Source organism: Macrobrachium nipponense, chromosome 21 (assembly GCF_015104395.2).
Source record: "Macrobrachium nipponense isolate FS-2020 chromosome 21, ASM1510439v2, whole genome shotgun sequence".
NCBI lineage: Eukaryota > Metazoa > Arthropoda > Malacostraca > Decapoda > Palaemonidae > Macrobrachium > Macrobrachium nipponense.
This window is the reverse complement of record NC_087212.1, coordinates 75614510-75633198: the sequence shown is the minus strand read 5'-3', so window position 1 is coordinate 75633198 and position 18689 is coordinate 75614510. Positions and strand designations below refer to the sequence as shown.

Here is an 18689-nt window from a genome sequence, read left to right as displayed (position 1 = left end):
ATTACAGAGGCACATGTTGCCTGTAAGGAAGATCAGTTTAGACTACTGAAAGTGAAAGCTCACGAGGTGAGAGCCATCGCAACTTCGCTTGCATTCAGAAAAAAATATGTCTGTGCGGAACTTGATGGAGGCGACTTTTTGGAGATGCCAATCGGTTTTCGCAAACCAACTACCTACGTGATGTAAAAATCACATATGATAAATGCTTCGCCTTGGGTCCTTTCGTATCGGCGGATTCGGTGCTGGGCAGGGAGCTGAAACTTATCCTGTGTAAAATTTTTTATATGTTACCCTATATTTTATATTGTTGTTTTTTGGTTGTCTGAAAGAGGTTGCAGGAGGCACCTCTTTTTGTCGTAATATTAACCCTTTGTATTTTGGTTAGGTGGTCTGGTGGGTTTTGGCTCCTTGCAGAGGTAGTGGTAAGGATCTGTTAGGTAAGCGGACAAGGTCCCTTTAACAGCATCCGACTTGGATTCTACCACAATAGGGGATCACATATCCCAGTGGTAGATCCGAGAGTCTTTCAGCATCAGGTCACGTCCTAGCTGTAGCTCTCCAGGCAATGCAGACTCAGAGATAGTATCTATGAAGTCTTCATCCTGAAAAGGTGAGAACCAAGGTTTTTATATCCTACAACATTAGTTGTTTCCCGTCTTACCTGTATTATTGAGCTGTCTCTTACCCTCCACCAAGGGTGCCAATCAGCTAAGTATATATCTGTCAGGGAAGTTCATGTACAAAAATGATATTGTTAAACTACAATAAAGTTTTGTACATACTTACCTGGCAGATATATACGATTAATGGCCCACCCAGCCTCCCCTCAGGAGACAGGTGGAAGAGAAAAATCTGACAAGCTTACGGGAGTGGTTCGTACATCCGCCACCCAGCGGCGGGTAAGGTAGACCACCTGACCTACCTGTCGCGTGTGCCGCGAGATTTGAAATTCTGTCGGAACGTCGGCTAAGTATATATCTGTCAGGGAAGTTCATGTACAAAACTTTATTGTAGTTTAACAATATCATTTTTATTGTGCTGATTACAACTGCAATCTTGAGTAATATCAGTAAATGTTACATATACGTATGTGCTAATATTGTTTGAATGAGCACTGGGAAGGATGTGGTATCGATGCCGGAGACGAAAGGGACTGGATGCGAAAGACGCCAAAATGGATTTAAAAACTGCCACGAAAACATATTTTACAAAGACCTCACATGCTTATTTTACTTCGTATGGTGCTTTCATATATCACATTATGTTGAAGAAACTTCAATCTTTTGAAAGGTATGCTTAAAGATGTATTTGTGTTCTTGTTTCACCAATTAAATATCGAGTGAATAAGGGTGATCTGCCCGAGTAAGATGGACTCAAGGCGGTTGTTTACCCTAGTAGTACATAGGTAGGAAGGACAGGCAATGAGACGTAAGCATCTTAACATAACCTAACCTGGGAGGCTGGGTCCTTACTTGGCTGACTGGTTCGAACTCTCTTACCAAATTGACATAAAGGTAGTAGTGCTAAAAAAATCATTTTGTAAATTACTAATAAGTGTCCAAACTTAACCTAACCTAAGCCACCAGGTCTTTACTTGGCTGAGGGATTAAGCTAGTTGCCCATAGTAACCCATTCCACCTGACCTGATCTAGGGTTTAATGTCACACATGGTAAAATACAGGGATGTATCTTGGCCTAAATTTCCTTAACGCAAACTGATGTAGAGCACCAGTTTCTAAGCTATATATATCTGAGGCTGGACTCTCCCCCCCACCAAAACTTAACCTAACCTAAGCCACCAGGTCTTTACTTGGCTGAGGGATTAAGCTAGTTGCCCATAGTAACCCATTCCACCTGACCTGATCTAGGGTTTAATGTCACACATGGTAAAATACAGGGATGTATCTTGGCCTAAATTTCCTTAACGCAAACTGATGTAGAGCACCAGTTTCTAAGCTATATATATCTGAGGCTGGACTCTCCCCCCCACCATCCCAACTTACCCTATTCTAGAGCACCATAAGAAATATATATAAGAGGCGGAACTTCATCTTGACATGCAACCTTGCTCACTGGGCTAAACACAGGAAGGTGAGTGACCTTCCTATGCTTTTATCTAGTAGTACCAAGTCAGGCTGTCTGAAGGTGAGACCCCAGTGAAATGCATGCTTTGCCACTGCCTTCCTAACTGTGTCATCCTCTCCAGGTATAACTTCATTGCTCGAGTACCTTTGGAAAATTTGGCCTTCTCCCCAGTATCCTGGAAACCAATCTTTTTTCAACCTTCCTAGACTACTTAGCCTGAGCTAAGTTGAGAGGTTCACCATCTGCTTTGGAACTCAAAGTTGTCAACCCTGAAGTAGTGGTCATTCTTCCCCAGGGAGATAACCCATTGGCATCAACCACAGCAGCAATTTCCTTGATGTCTATTGTCTTTACATTGACAAGTTCTCATGCACCTTATGAAGGAAGTAATACAGAGTAAGGAGTAAGATAAAGAGACACATACTCTTTTCTTCCTCCTTCTCATTTTGAAATTCTTACTTTGTTCCGACACGGCATACAAACCTTCGGTCCTTTTACAATAGGAAGGTACTAGCGGCAGCTGGATAGGTCGTAAGCTTTCGAACAAGGGGTTCGGTAGTTAACTGCTTGTCCGACAGGCGCGCACACGCGCGCGACTGGGAGGTAAACAAACCACTTTTGCTTTCGGCCTCACAGTGGATGGACGTGTGTGTTCGCTCTCTGCCCGCTGCTCGTCGTTTGCTTTCTAAGTTTGGTTGTAATTGTGTATGAAAGAGTATTGTAAGTACAATTATTCTCTCTTTATATATTAATTACGGCTTTCAAGTGAATAATGATGGAATCTCCTCGCCTCGCTACCCCAAGGAGACTTTGCCCGGGTATCGAAGGGCGCAAATGCGGGAAGTTTAGATCGTTCCCGGAGATTGACCCTCATATTTTGTGTGCTCCCCCCCCCCCCGGTGTCGGGGGCGCGAATGCACCCGGGCCGAGCCCTGTGATGTGTAATGACTGGTCGGAGGCGCAGTGGACTTTGTATGAGGGCAGGAAGAAGCGAAGGCCTGCAAAGGAGTCGTCGGAAAGCTCTCCCGCGACTCCTTTGGTGACGGACACTTCGTCTTCTTTCCTGCCGCCCGCTCAACTTCCACGTCTCGCGCCTTCCCCTTCGGGGGGGGTGTCTAGGTCCTTCTCCTCTCCTGACGTGTCGAGTGTGGAGGAGGGCGCTAGATACCCTGACGTAGAGTTGTATTCTGGGTCCTCTATCCGCTCGTCTTCGCGCGAGCGGGTAGAGGATCCTTCTAATCACCCGACTTTTGCCTCCTCAGGTGCGGTTGCCGTGAAGGATGACCTCGGACAGGTGTGGGCATCGTTGGGGCTGCAGGGCGTGCCGAGTGTCCAGGGGCTGCTCTATCATCTGGCTGGCTCCGTGGCGGTTACTCATGCAACGGTCACAACCACCACCACGACCCTGACAACACCCGGCTACGCGTCACCTCCTCACCTGGTGTACACCCAGCACGCGGTCTCTGTAACACCCACAACATCGGTGCAGGGGCCAGTCGCCGTAACTCGGGGGAGTGTGATGCCGCCACCTGGGTTTGCCGTGCTGCCACGACCGGACTTCATGTGCCCGAAGAGCGCGCCCCTGGACCTCCCACCGGTGCCGATGACGTCTGTGCCGCTGGTTCGACCATCTGTACCGCCCACACAGCCTGCCGTACCTGCCGTGACCACCGCTGCTGTTCCTGTTCCTGCTCCTGCCGTCTCGACTGCCGTTCCTGTGATGCTCGCACCTGCTGATGTTGTTCCTGTTCCTGGCGCCGCTGCTCCCGATGCTGGTCTGTTCGGATACAGGTACGTCCGGGCCCTGTTGCTTCGGCAACAGCAGCCCCGGCTCCGTCCTGGATGACAGATCTGACGTCGGTCCTGAGGAGGTTTGACGAAGAAGAAGAAGAAGAGGAAGAGGCGGAAGGTGTCGTCGTCGTCTTCATCGTCTTCTTCGTCGTCGTCGTCGTCTGCCGCCTCTTCCCCTTCTTCTTCTAAGGCTCCCCCGCCTAAGAAGAAGAAGGTCGCCTCCCCCCCCCTAAGAAGTCTCCTTCGGGAGCTTCTAAGGGCCCGTCTCGCTCTGGTGAGACGGGGGGTTCTTCCGCTGGTCGCCCTGCTCCTTCGGGAGCAGGACCCGTCTCTTCTCCCGCAAGGAAGAAGACTACGGGGACCAGAGGGGTGCCGGCTAACACCGGCACTTCCTCACCTGCTGTTAGTGGTTCGGCCACAGCAGCAGGATCCGGCTCGGCCGCTCGTTCGCGAGAGGTACCGAGTGTACGGTCGCCTACCAGCGACCGTGCAGCCAGGAACCAGACCTCTGAGTCCGCTCAGCGTCAGGTTCACGGCACGGAGCGGAAGACTGGTGACAGCCGCTCACGCGACTCTCACCAGACCAGCTCTCGCTCTCACGGCGAGCGGCTGGCTACGGGCGGACGTGACGGTCCATGACCGGCCACTTGGGCGAGGCTGGGAAGAGGTCCCCCCGTTCGCCGGCACCAGCCACGGCTGGTACCAGCGAACTGACGCACCGTGAGGATACGCACCGATCTCACCGTGACAGTGGAGCTCGCGGTCGCCTGACCGTCGCTCTCACAGAGAGCGATCGGGTACGACGACCAGCACCAGCTCCTCTGACACACGAGACCGGAGCCGCTGTTCTCGGTCCAGCCGTTCTCCACAGCGAGACGGCTCGACTAGGTCTGCAGCTCGATCACCACCCCGGGGGGGGGCGGGTTGGCGATCGCCTGCAGTCCTCCAAGCCCGCTGGTTCTGCCAGTGAGCGAGGAGAGAGCGTCAGGTCTGCCTCTCCCATACCTTCAACCTCCTCGGGTTACACCGGGAGGGGCGAGGTATTGAGGAGTGATCGTGAGGGGTGCGCCCCTCAGGATCCCGCCACGTCGTCGTACGTACCAGGCTCGGTTCTCGGACCAGCCAGGTCGTACGCACAGGTGGTTGGAGGAGACCGAGAGGGGGCTGTCGCTGCTCCTCTCCTTGAGGGAGGAGGGTCTCGGGAGGTACTCCTGTTTGAGGGACTGGACAGGTCCGGAACTCCACAGGATGCTAATCCACGCCCGAGATCCAGAGGAACTTTGCCGAGGTGATTGCGCTGATTCGTCAGCACAACGACCTCGGGGAAGGATCGCCGCTCCCACCATCCGAGCCCACGTCCCGGCTCGAGTCGTTCTGGGGCCCGAAGAGGGAACCCAGACCGACGGTGGGTCTGCCGCGTTCCGAGCTTGCGGACTCAGTGCTGGACCAGGTTGAATCGCTTGTCTCCGGACAAGACGGTTCGCTCAAGTCTGGCAGGTCGAGCAAGCTGCTTCCACCTCCTCTGCTACGACAGCGGCGGTTTTACGTGCCATCTGAAGACCCGATGCCGCCAAAACAGGTGAACCCGGAGTTAGCTAGGTTGACTCCGGGTGTGTCTCTGCAACAGCTCCTGTCCGAGAACTTGTGGTTCTCGCAGCAAGAGGCACTCGGCCTGGAATCTACCGCCATGGCAGCTTTCCAGGCCCGTCTCCTGGTCTAGAATCTGTGGTCCCTCACAGTATCTAAGGTCGCAGCCAACTCCGGGGGAATTTCTCCCGAAGATGACTCGGCCTTCAGGAGACTTTGCCAGTCTGGGGGAAGAGCCATCTCCTTCCTTGCCCACCAGACGGTGAACCTGTGGGCCAACCTGGTTCTCCGACGAAGGGACGCTGTCCTTACTCGGGTTTCCAGGGCGGCCGGGCGTGAGGCGGCGTTGGGGCTTAGAAACGGACCTTTACGGAGTTCCACGTCTCTCTTCCCAGGAGAGATGGTGGACGCTGCGGTGGACAGACGACGCACTGATGACAGTGACCGTCTGGTTCACCAGGCAGTCTCGAAGGCTTCTGGGCAGCCTCGGACTGCGGCCAAGTCTAAGAGCTCGGCTAGCGCTTCCTCGGCTGCTAAGACGGTTGCTGCGTCGAAAAGCCCCCGAGGACAATGACTCTGTCTTCTTCGACTTCTAACAAGGGGAGCCGTAACCAGCCCTCCTCCCAGCCCTCCTCATCCCGTGGAGGCTCTGGGAAGAAGTCGAAGAAAGGGGGGAAACGCTAGGGACGGCGTTCCCCTCACCTGCTGCCAAGGAAGTGGGGGGGTGCCTGGCCAGCCATTGGGCAACTTGGCAGCGCTACGGCGCCGAGACCTGGATTGTAGATGTCCTTCGGGAGGGATATCTATTACCCTTCGAATCTCGGCCACCCCTCACCTCCAACCCGGTCCAACAGATAAAGCAAATGATAGAAGGTAAGTGCCCAGAAATTGTATTTTATCATAAAAACCACCATTTTTAATGCTTTGTTTTCTATACAATGTAGCATTCCACAGTTAAAGGCTATTCATGATTATTGGGTTTGTATTAAAGCATTGTACTTATATGTATTGTAAAAACATATTTGTACATTACTGTTATTAATGCTGAAGTTCTTTTGCAGATAAGGATTCATCCCAGATGAGCCAAGAGAAAAGTGCCTGTTCTAGTCCAGACATGTGGGCAGAACCAAGTAAGTGGTTGGCTTTCTTTACCATTTGATATTTAAATAACTACATAATTAGTATGAGATATTTCTAGACAGTACAACTTTTATAACAAATATTTGTGCCTACATGATATACAAACCCTCAGTCCTTTACGTTAGGAATTACTTTTAGTGTAGGGTGGAATACAGCTGTTAAATTCTTGAACAAGGGATTAGGCAATAACTGAATGTAAACACTCCACTATGCTTTCGGCAATCTTCCAATGAAGACATGTTTTTTGAGCTCTTGATGACTAGCTGTTAATCACAATTTTCTGGTGGGTCTTTCTTTTATCACTGTGAATGAATATAGTATATACATATTGTTTGATGTTAATAATTAATTGACTTTAGTAATTAATATACAAACCGACTTTTTGTGATAGCCTTGCTACTTTGTGTTAAAGGTCGGTGGCAGGGGTATGCCTACGCCTTTATTACATATTTTTGCCCTTTAATGTCAGGGTGAGACAGTGTATTCGTTTGAAATTTATGCTTACGCTTTGGAAATTACTGAGGGGGTCTCCGGAGGTTTGTCCTTTGTTTTTCTTATGGTATTTCCTCTTCTCTTTCTTTTTGGATGAAGAGAGGGGGTGCGGGCCATGTGGTGTTGGTGTTTAAGGGATCTCCTCTCATTTCTTTTACAGGCTAACAGTGATGATAGTTAATTACAGCAGTGAATTGTTGGATATCTCTTCTTTTTAGCTATCCTAACCTCAGAATTGTACCTGTAACTTGTAGCATGCTGTGACATTAGTCCTCAAGTTGTACTGTTCCCCTGCTGAAAATCACATTAATTTACTGCTGCTATCCTAGAGTTTTATCACTTGACAACACCTTTGCTGCTGCCCTGTGATTATCAGCTCTACTTCTGCTGGTAAATATGCCTCATCCTGTAAGAGAAGTCTTGCAGAATTTGGAGAAGTAGTTGAGGAGTGAGAAAGCTCGTCAAGTGTTGTTATCTTCCTCTTTGTAAACATCATTTGTTCCGATATGTAATACAAGCCTATCGGTCCTTTAACAATAGGAATGTAATCAGCGGCAGCTGGAACCGGTCGTAAGCTTTGAACACAAGAAGGTTCGGTAGTTAACTGCTTGTCCGACAGTCGGTGGTCCCGCACGATTGACAGGTGAAGAACCACTTTGCTTTTGACTGCGCTGGGTGTGAGACGTGTTGTTTGCCGCTCTACCCCCTTCTGTCGTATGCTGAGATTTCTACTTCATCGTTGTGAAGCATATTATCTTACTTTTTCTTATACTGTGTGCTTGGGTGAAGTAACGTGAGTACTTGGTTTATTTTTGTTATTATTGTGATTGCTCGTGTGATGGACTCCCGCGAGCCGGAAAGACCCCCCCGCCCCCCCGTCAGCCGCAGATTGTGCCCTGGTGTGGAGGGCCGTAAGTGTGGGGCCTTTCAATCCCTTTTTGAGGTTGATCCTCATGAATATTGTACTAGGTGTCGAGGGCGTGAGTGCTCTCGCACCGAGCTTTGTGATGTTTGTGTAATTTGGTTGGAGGAGCAGTGGGAGTGTTACAAGGGAAGGAAGAAGCCGCGCAAGCTGGCCAAGGAGTCATCGGAGGGTTCTCCAGTTACTCCTTTGGTTATAGACACGTCTTCTTCTTTCCTCCCTCCATCACAGCTCCCACGTATGGCTCCTTCCCCTTCGGGGGGTGTATCTCGCTCCTTCTCTTCCCTCTATCAGTCGAGTGTAGAGGAGGGAGCGAGATACCCCGACATTCAGTTGTACTCGGGGTCTTTCGTTCGCTCGGGGTGGGACCTGTCACCCCCCGGGCGAGTGGTAACCCCCCCATTAACCCGACACTCCCTTCCTCAGGTATGCCTGCCACGGGGGACGATCTCGGCCAGGTCTAGTACTCATTGGGGCTCCAGGGGACACCAAGCGTTCAGGGGCTGCTGTATCATCTTGGGAGGGGTTCCAGACCGGTAACCCATGGACCTGTGACCCTAACGACCACTACGGTGTCTACGCCAGGGTATGCTGCCCCTCTCACTTGGTATATATGCAGCACATAACAATGGTGACCCCGAAAGCTGCTGTGCAGGCTCCGCTGTTGAGTGTGCAGAGGAGGGTCGTCACGCCGCCGCCTTGTTTTGCTGCTCTTGCCCCAGCCCCTGATTTTCGGTGTCACAAGAGCTCACCGTTGGATCTGCCGCCAATGCCTAGGATGCCGCTGGTTCCTGAACCGCCTCCTGTTCCTGTGCTTGCCGCTCCTGTACCAGTCCCTGCCGCCGTCGTTCCTGCCCGTGGTGTTGCTGCCCCCAACCCAGGTCCCTCCGGATGGAGGACCTGACGGTGGTCCTGAGGAAGCTGACGAAGAAGAAGAGGAAGGTGTCTTCGTCGTCTTCTTCGTTGTCGTCTGCTGCCGCTTCTTCCCCTTCGACTTCCAAGGCCCCACAGCCGAGAAAGTAGAAGGTAGCCTCCTCCCCCCCTAAGAAGTCTCGCTCTGAGACCTCTTAAGGGTTCGTCCCACTCCAGTGGGACGATTGGGGCTTCCGCTGGTCCTCCTGTTCCTTCGGGAACGTGGCCCATCTCTCCTTCCGCAAGGAAGAAGAAGACTGGGACCAGAGGGGTACGGGGTAACACCGGTACCTCCTCGCCTGGCGCCAGAGGTTCTGCCTCGACCGTCTCGGCCTCTTGTTCGCGAGAGGTACCGAGTGTACAGTCGCCCACGGGTGACCGTGCAGCCAGGGTCCAGGCAGCCGAGCCTGCTTGCTGCCGACCCAGGTACGGAGCGGAAGACTGGAGGGAGTCGCCCAGGTGACTCCCGCCAGGCCGGCGATCACTCTGGCTGGTCCAGGCACTGTGGCGCGCCGTGAGGACAGGCCTCGCTCCCACCGCGACAGTGGACTCTACCGGTCCCCTGACCACTGCTCCCACCGGGACCGGGCGGATAGAGGGACTGGCAGCAGCTCTCCTGATGCTCGGGACTATCGCCGTGGTTCTCAGTCCAGCGGTTCTCCCCAGGGGAGCTGTGCGACCAGGCCTGCAGCTCGATCATCACTGCGGGTTGGCGATAGCCTGCAGCCCCCCCAGCACGCCGGTTCTGCTGGTGGGTGAGGGGGGAGCGTCAGGTCTTCCTCTCCTATCCCTTCAACTTCCTCGGGCTACACCGGGAAGAGTGAAGCGATCAGAAGCGATCGCGAGGAGCGCGCTTCTCGCAGTCCCTCCATGAGGGCCTACGAACCTGGCACGGTCCTAGGACCGTCCAGATCGTACGCACAAGTAGATGGAGGAGACCATGAGGGGTCTGTTGTGGTTCCTCCTGTGGAAGGAGGAGGGTCTCGGGAGGCGTTCTCTTTGGATGGGCTTGACGGTCCATCTCCGCAGGATGCAGTCACTCCCGAGATCCAGAGGTCGTTTGCTTAGGTTATTGCGCTGATTCGTCAGCACAATGACCTTGGGGAAGGATCGGCGATTCCACCCTCCGACCCTACATCTAGGCTGGAGTCGTTCTGGGGTCCTAAGAAGGAACCCAGGACGACGGTGGGTCTGCTGCGATAAGCCTTAGCTGACAGTATGCTAGGCCAGGTGGACACTCTCGTCTCCGGACAGGAGGGTTTGCTTCGGTCCGGCAGGTCGTCCAAGCTCCTTTCCCCACCTCTACTACAACAGAGGCGATTTTACATGCTAACGGAGGACCCTCTGCCGCCCAAACAGGTTAACCTGGAGCTGGCTAGGCTAACTCCGGAGGTGTCTCTCCAACACCTGCTGTCAGAGAACCTCTGGTTCTCGCAGCAAGAGGCACTTGCGTTGGAATCGACTGCCATGGTAGCATTCCAAGCAGTCTCCTGGTTAGACCTGTGGTCCCTCACAGTGTCTAAGGCCTCCTCGGGAAACATCACTCCTGAAGGGGACCCGGCTTTTGGGAGACTGTGCCAGTCTGGAGGTAGGGCGATTTCCTACCTGGCCCACCAGACGGCCAACCTGTGGCCCAACCTGGTTCTGAGGCGTAGAGACGCAGTCCTCACTCGAGTAACCAGGTCGGTAGGGCGCGAGGCGGCTTTGGGTCTTCGGAACGGACCGGTGCGGAGTTCCTCCTCTCTCCTCCTCAGAGAGATGGTGGACGCTGTGGTGGAACAACGGCGAACTGATGATAGTGACCAACTTGTCCACCAGGCAGTCTCGAAGGCGGTTGGGTAGCCTCGAGCCACTGCGGCTAAGCCCATCTTGGCTAGCACTTTTTCTGCGGCTAAGATGATTGCCTCGTCAAAGTCGAGAGGAAAGACTCTGCCTTCGACTTCTGCGGTAAGGAGTGATCGTAACCAGCCCTCCTCCCAGCCCTCCTTCTCCCGAGGTGGAGCTGGGAAGAAGAAGTCGAAGAGGGGAAGGAAATGCTAGGGACGGTGTTCCCCCTCACCTGCTGCCGGAAGGGGGGGCTGCCTGGCGAGCTATTGGGCAACTTGGCAGCGCTATGGAGCAGAGACCTGGATAGTGGATGTCCTTCGGGAGGGATATCTACTACCCTTCGAGTCTCGGCCAACCCTCACCTCCAACCCGGTCCATCTTCAGACGTACATTCCCAGTTCTGCCAGGGACGTGGCGCTGTGGCGCTTTGGCAGGAAGTAGAAGGCATGCTGAGCAAACGAGCTTTGGAGATCGTATGGGATCAGTCACCTGGCTTCTACAGTCGACTTTTCCTGGTGGAGAAGTCCTCGGGGGCCTGGCGCCGGGTGATAGATCTCTCTCCCTTGAACTAATTCGTTCGCCAGACTCGGTTCACGATGGAAACAACACATTCAGTGCTCGAGTCCATCAGGGAGAACGACTTCATGCTTTCTGTGGACCTGAAGGACGCATATTTCCAGATACCCATCCAACAGTCCTCCAGGAAGTTATATTGTGACTCAAGAAGTGTTCTTCAGTCACTGGAATCTTTTAACCCTTTAAACCCTCTGATTCGCGGACTCTCACATTCGCGCATTTCTCTCGGGAACGTTTCCCTGCATTATTCACGGAAAATTCGCGCATTCGCGGTATTTTTCTATGATAAATATCCACAAATTCCTGGTATTTTTTGATGAATTTCATCATAAAATGAACTTTTTGTGATAAAACTATTAAAAAAACAATGTATGAAAATTTTTAGTGGGTTTTTCTTGAGTTTTAACTAACAAAATAGGCTGTTTTTAGCATTTTCATAGGGGTTCCAAACATTCGTGGGTTCTAACTATTCACGGGGGGGGTCTGGTACGCATCCCCCGCGAATATGGGGCGACCACTGTATTGGAATGGCTGCTTTTACTAAAAAGAGGAGGGAAAGAAATAAAAGTCTGCGGTCAGCTCCCCAGAACCCACAAGAATATGCCAAGGAGACAAGAAACGATGTTGTGCAGATTGAGGATTGGACATACAAGACTTACACATGGGTTCTTGATGTCTTGTGAAAATCCTCCGTTTTGCGAGAACTGCACTCTACCCTTGACTGTGAAACATTGTTGATTGAATGTCCCAGATTCGGGAATTTGAGACATAGGTTCCTGTCTTGGGGTCGTGACAGAGTAGGTAATTTTATCCTAGCTACAATTCTTGGAAAGGATTGTAATATAGAACAGTTATACGTATATCTATATGAGGGAGGTGGGCCTCCTCAACCAAATTTAAATTATACATAGATTGTCTATGTAAGAACTTATATATATGAAGAAAATTTTTATAATATATTTATTGATATTTTTATATGAAATTTATTAAAAATTTAATTTTTTCTATTTAATTTATTTCGGTGTCAATTACCCAGATGTTGTGACGCCAGATATAATACACAATCAATCAATCAATCAACCTCTGCTTCATCCTCGACGGGACGGTGTACCAGTTCAGGGCACTTTGTTTCGGTCTCTCAACCGCCCCACAGGTGTTCACGCGAGTGTTCACTCTGGTGTCGGCTCGGGCCCGTTCGGTAGGGATACGTCTTCTGAGGTATCTCGATGATTGGTTGGTCCTGGCGAGCCCCTGCTCACAGTTGCTACAGGACAGGGATCGACTCCTCAAGTTTTGCCACGATCTAGGGCGTGGTGAATTTCGAGAAGTCGGATCTCGAGCCCAAGCAGAGGATGAAGCACCTGGGCATGCTGATCGATATGGTAGCAGGGTGAGTCTTCCCCGCAGACTCGTGGATCAGCAGGTTCAGGGAGGCAGCTGGACAGTTCCTGTCCCTACAGGATCAGCCAGCTCAGCAGTGGCAGGTCGTGATTGGTCGCCTGTCATCTCTTGAGAGGTTAGTCCCTCACGGGCGTCTTCACCTGCGGTCTCTTCAGTGGATGGTAAAGGAGAGTTGATCACAGGCAAAAGACCCGCTGTACTTTCCCGTGTCTCTCACGGAGGAGGTGAGGCAGGACAGGACCTAGCCTGGTGGCTAGACGACGGGAACCTTGTAAGAGGAGTGCCTCTTTGTACTCCCCCTTCCCCCCCGGAGATGTTGCTGTTTTCAGACACTTCAACTGAGCCATGGGGCGCACACCTGGAAGAGTTGCTGGCTGCGGGTGTGTGGGATCATCACAATAAGCACCTTCACATCAACATCCTGGAGCTCAAGGCAGCGTTTCTCGCTCTCCAAGAGTTCCAGGACCATCTGATGGGACACTCAGTGGTGTTGATGAGCGACAACACCACGGTAGTGGCGTACGTCAACAAACTGGGGCCTAGTGTCCCTCCTGTTGCATCAGTTGACATTGCAGGTGCACGAGTGGGCCGTGGCTCACCCGGTAGAGCTGTCAGCTCGCTACATTCCAGGCAAGAGGAATGTAGTAGCAGACAAGCTCAGCTGTCGGAATCAGGTGATAGAAACCAAGTGGTCCCTTCACCCAGACGTGGCGAAAAGGCTCTTCAACCTGTGGGGGCGTCCAGTCGTGGATCTGTTCGCCACCCGGCACAACATAAAACTCCAGGTTTTCTACTTAGTTGTGCTGGACCCATGAGCAGCTGCAGAGGACGCTCTTCAACACCCGTGGGACAACCTCTTTGTATACGCCTTTCCCCCGTTCTGTCTGATTCGCAAGGTGATCTGCAGGGTGCTGGTCACTGCGAATCTTCGGATGATTCTGGTGGGACCCAAATGGCCCCAGGCCGTTTGGTATCCGGACCTGCTGGCTCTGCTTGCTGAAGCTCCGAGAGAGATTCCCCCCTGGCACAACCTCCTGTGCCAGCCACACTTGGAACGGTACCACCAATCGGTTCGATCCCTGTCTCTTCACAGCTGGCTGTTATCCACCATCTCTTGCGAGCGAGAGGCTTTTCTTGCCGAGCAGCAACAGAGATGGCTGGGTACCTCAGGCAGTCCTCTGCAGCTGTGTACCAGGGGAAGTGGTCTGTCTGCTGTGGTTGGTGTCGTGGACGGGGTCTATCTCCCCTCAGAGCCACTCTTCAGCAGGTAGCGGATTTCCTCGTCTTCCTTCACCGAGAGAAGCTCCGTCTCCGCAGTTAAAGGCTACAGAGCTGCCCTGGCCCTAGTCCTTAAACTGCGGGGAGTGGATTTAAGACTGCGAGCATTTAAGACTGGAATGCGAGTACAATCCAACAGAATGTGCACTCGAAGCTCCCAAAATGCAAGAACCCATAGGGGACTGCGAATTGAAATCCATCCAAAGGACAGAAAGAGCCAGGGAGAACATAGTCTCCAGGTGTTAGAACCCTAAGAATCTGAACACCAGATGTCGAGACGGTGATAGGTCTCTCCATCATTGACAGTAGATCCTTCCTCAACGACGTGGATATACATCCGGTATGGCCCTAAGATCCTTCCCTGAATGTAGTCCCCCGATGCTGATTCCTGCGAACATTCTGCAGGATCCCTTCTATTCACCTCGTCCCTCCCAGTGTAGCCATAGGAAGCAGAGGGAATAGGTGAGGAAGATTGGACACACTCTTCGCCTTGCTAGCAGAACTAGTAGGAGAAATGAGTTGTAGGCAGCTTGCACGCGTCTAGGAGATCGTTCTTGCCCTGGAGAATAGCTTTCCCGAGGATGGTTACGAAACTCGCACAGCAGGAGAAATGTTTGCCGCCACCGAGACCAGTCGGTCACGCGAACATGACCGTGGTTTGGTTGGAGTTGAGCGTGTACCTCACTGGCGAGGGCCGGTACCATCCTCTAATGTGTCGCAGTCCTCGTCGAGGCCAAAATTCCTTAAGAGGACTGAATTGGGGACCCCCTACCAGTCTCACCGTGTGCACGGTCCTAAGGGACCATCACGTCAACCCTGGGTATCGAGTGATCACTGTGAGTGCGATCACCGGCAAGGCGTAAGTCACCTGAGCGACTCGCTCCTTACTTCCACTTCGTGCCTGATTCATTACAGTGTCCGGACTCAGCATCATCGACTCTAGATGCACATGAATCCATAGATTTACATATACTACCGGGAATCTCGTGAACGAGTGCCCAACATGAAACTAGTCCTAGGGACAGAACCTCTAGAACTAGCAGCAGAAGTGCAAACTGAAGTTTGCGTTTTTACGGCTCCCAATACGCTAAACCCTGGGGACAGTGTGACGGTTCCTGTTCCCGAAGGAACAGGTGAGCCAATGGAAGACCCAAGTGCCTCAGTTCGAGTTAGTAGACACTTAGAAGTTCCCTTGTTGCGGGGGGGGGGAAGTTCCCTTGTTGCAGGGGTGGGGGGGGGTGAGAGACTACCTTCTCCTTCTTCAACAGGGAACCTTGGAAGTTTAAAGGGAGGAGGTTGAAGAAAAATATGATGATTCCAAAGAGGAAGATGACGAGACTTGACGAGCCCTCTACCTCCTCGACTACTCCAAATTCTGCAAGACTTCTCCTACAGGATGAGGCACATTTATCAGCAGAAGTAGAGCTAATACAGTGGACCCCCTGTATTTACGTTCTCTGGATTTGCGGACTCACACATTCACAGATTTCTCTCTGGAATATTTCCCCCATTATTTGTGGAAAAGTAACCTATTCGCTGTATTTTTCCATGAGAAATATCCACAAATTCCTGTTTTTTTCTATCAATTTCATCATAAAATGCACTTTTATACATTCAACTTACCTGTCAGATATATACATAGCTTTTACTCCGTCGTCCGACAGAAATTCGAATTTCGCGGCACACGCGGCAGGTAGGTCAGGTGATCTACCCCCCCGCCGCTGGGTGGCGGGAATAGGAACCATACCCGTTTTCTAATTCATATTTTTTCTGTCGCTTGGAATGTAAACAACGTTTGCAGTTCCTCCTGATGGATTTTCGTGTTTCATCGCCATCGATCGTCTGGGCTAACTTTTACAGGGAAGTAATGGATCTTTGGTTCGGCATACGCTTTTGTTAACTTTTAGAATTTTTTTTGATAAAATTAACTTCGAAAATTTAGAAGATTAGTGACGTGTAACTACCAAAGTTTTCGGTAGACACTCGTCCACTTTCACGAAAGTGAATTACGTATACTTTCATGAAAGGGAATTACTTATTCATTAATACAAATAAGTGTTAGAGTTTGATTGAGGAAATGTATATCTTTCTTCCTAGTAGGGGAAGTCAGAAAAGTAACTATCCTTTAGAAGCTTTATTAGCTCTTGTGTTAACGAGCAATTATAGTAGTAACAGTACTTGTAGTTGTTACATCCTCATCACCTTCTTACTCCGCAGAATCTACAATATCATATTTGCAAATTGTAGACTTTGGATATAGTTCGAATGCGAACTCTTAGAACGTAAGAAGTGAATATAGTGTTCCCCCATTACAATGGAGGGTGCGTCTGATCGGCTCTGTCTCGCTCTCAGGTCTAGACCTCTTCCAAGCTCACAAGCCCAGAGGAGAAGGAATGTCGAAAACTGTAATGAGGTTTCAGAGAATCCTCCCCACCGGTCAGGCGTCCCCTCGGCAGGTTCTGTAGAGCGGTCCCAGACTGCCCAGGGATAGCCATTGGAAAGGCATCCTAAAACAGTGTTTCTCCCTTTTTATGCGTACGGTTCCTCGATGGATAGAAGAACTTCAAATGAATGAAATTGGCGAAGATCCTCGTATAATGCCTTCTGGTAGAATTATTCAAAATTAGAATGACATTAATCGATCCACCTTTCGGAATCAGGCGACGATTTAGCGCCTTCTAATATTAGAGATCATTCGATAACATTTGTGATAAAGTCATTGTTCGAATAGTTTTTTTCGCAACTAGACGAGAGCGCTATCCAATGGGGGTATGAAATTGTTATTTCAACATAAGATTCCCCATCGGTGCATTTTTAGATATAAATCTATTATGATGAGAACGATTTAGATTGTTTGTCAATCGAATGAATTATATGGATCTCGTTGAGTGATAAAGCATATATGTATGACTTTTAAGCTTCTAGCTCCTTCCATGCTTAGGACAATCGCCTTAGGACTACGGTATTGGCAAGGCATAGACACATACCGAAATTTATGCTATAATGGTCAAGTGAAATCCTTACAAAATTTCCTAAATTAATACGGTTTACCTTAATGTAACAGTATTATAGAGGATTCTATTAAGCTAGAGTATGAGTTATATGATGCTATCGTGTCTTCGAGAAGTGATCGGAGAAGCATATCTTTATTGGTGGATTGAGAGTAGGATAGAACATTTTTCTTCGTGTTAGAAGAGGTTTCCATGAATTACCAGTATCCTTCTAGGATTTTCCTAGGAAGGAATAGGTTTAAAAGAATTGTTTAGACGACACCTATTTAGTTTCTAGACTTGTCGAAGTCTCGTTAGCTTAATTATGCTTATATAAAAACTTCCTGAAGTTCGATAATAATTTATAAGATTCCTTTATTTAATGGAGTAACTGGCAACTATGGAAAGGGAAGGCCAGACTGCTTTCGCTTTGAAGACCAACCAACGCAGTCGCAGTACCATCTTGTTCTCAGTCGTGAGAGGTCGGTTACAGCTCTCTCTCCTGCGGAATGGGATAACTAACCGTATCTCTTCCCTACAATCGTGGTCTTAGCCTCGGATTGAGGAATACTGAAGCTATCATAAAATAATATAGTGTCTGCCTTTTGTTAGGAATCTTTCAATAAGAAGGATATTACAACCTTTTCAATGTCTGTTTACCGTAGGTAACATGATTAAAGGATTCTAATGCAGCAGAACATGATATTATTTAATGCACTCATACTTACGAAAGCATGGCTTATTAGAATACATACTTAGTGAGAAGAGAGATGTAATAGAGATTCACTTCAAGACTACGGTATGGTTAAGTCTTTCGAAAAAGGACACAACCGTATTTAGAATCGGATATTGCGCAGAAGTTGTATGAGTCGGATGGGAAACATTCTTTTAGTGGGAAATGGTTTCCCTGAATGGATTATACTACGTATATAAAAGTTTTTCATAATAAGAACGGAATTAACATATGAAAGGATGTCGGGTACCATAAAGACACAGATGTTCTGGCACATAACATAAAGATAATTAGTTAGGAATGGCGGCCAGGCCTGGCGCCACCACCCCCTGGCGCGTGGTTGCGCCGGCCTGGCGCAGTTCCCTGGGCGCCACCCTGGCGCAAGTTGCGCCACCCTGGCGCAGATTGCGCCAGCTTGGTGCAATAAGCCTAGAGCACCATCCAAAATATTTCTCGTTTGAGCGAGTTATTAAATAAAAGCAATACAAGAATTTGCGAGTCCGTGAGAACCTCGATCGACGATAATAACTGTTTAAGTATGTCTAACATTTATTGCAAAGAGTTGTGAGAACCTGCGAGAAGTCTTCTTCATAGATCTCTTAGCAAGAAGAAGACGAACAGTCTTCCTGTAGACTGCTTCCTTTTCCTCAAACCATGCCATAAGGAATCATAAGCGCCAGCCAGACGCCTGGCTCTAACTAGAAATAATTAGTTAATAGATATACCTTAGAGCAAATTATGCTTTCCTACATAGAGCTGGGAAGTTACTCAGTCCCTCGCACTGGAGTGGTCCTTCTCGTTCAGGAAAAAAGGGGGGGGGGATACGGAAGAATTAACCGAGGAAAGAATAATTCCCCTTCCGATATACTCGTATTAGAGGAAAATTGAGAAGAAACATCCAACTATGGAAGTACTGTAGAATTATAGGATTCTTACAGCACCTCTTCTTATTTTG

The 18689-nt window shown here is 50.0% G+C and overlaps 1 protein-coding gene across 4 annotated transcripts in view; it reads left to right on the top strand.

The window, feature by feature from the left end:
• The window catches only part of LOC135198183 (protein lin-52 homolog), a 157239-nt gene that overhangs the window by 37599 nt on the left and 100951 nt on the right, over positions 1–18689 (top strand). For all 4 annotated transcript variants that reach the window (XM_064225730.1, XM_064225731.1, XM_064225733.1 and 1 more), the window contains exon 2: positions 6525–6593. In XM_064225730.1, coding sequence (XP_064081800.1) covers positions 6525–6593 — 69 coding nt within the window. The remainder of the gene's footprint in view (positions 1–6524; positions 6594–18689) is intronic.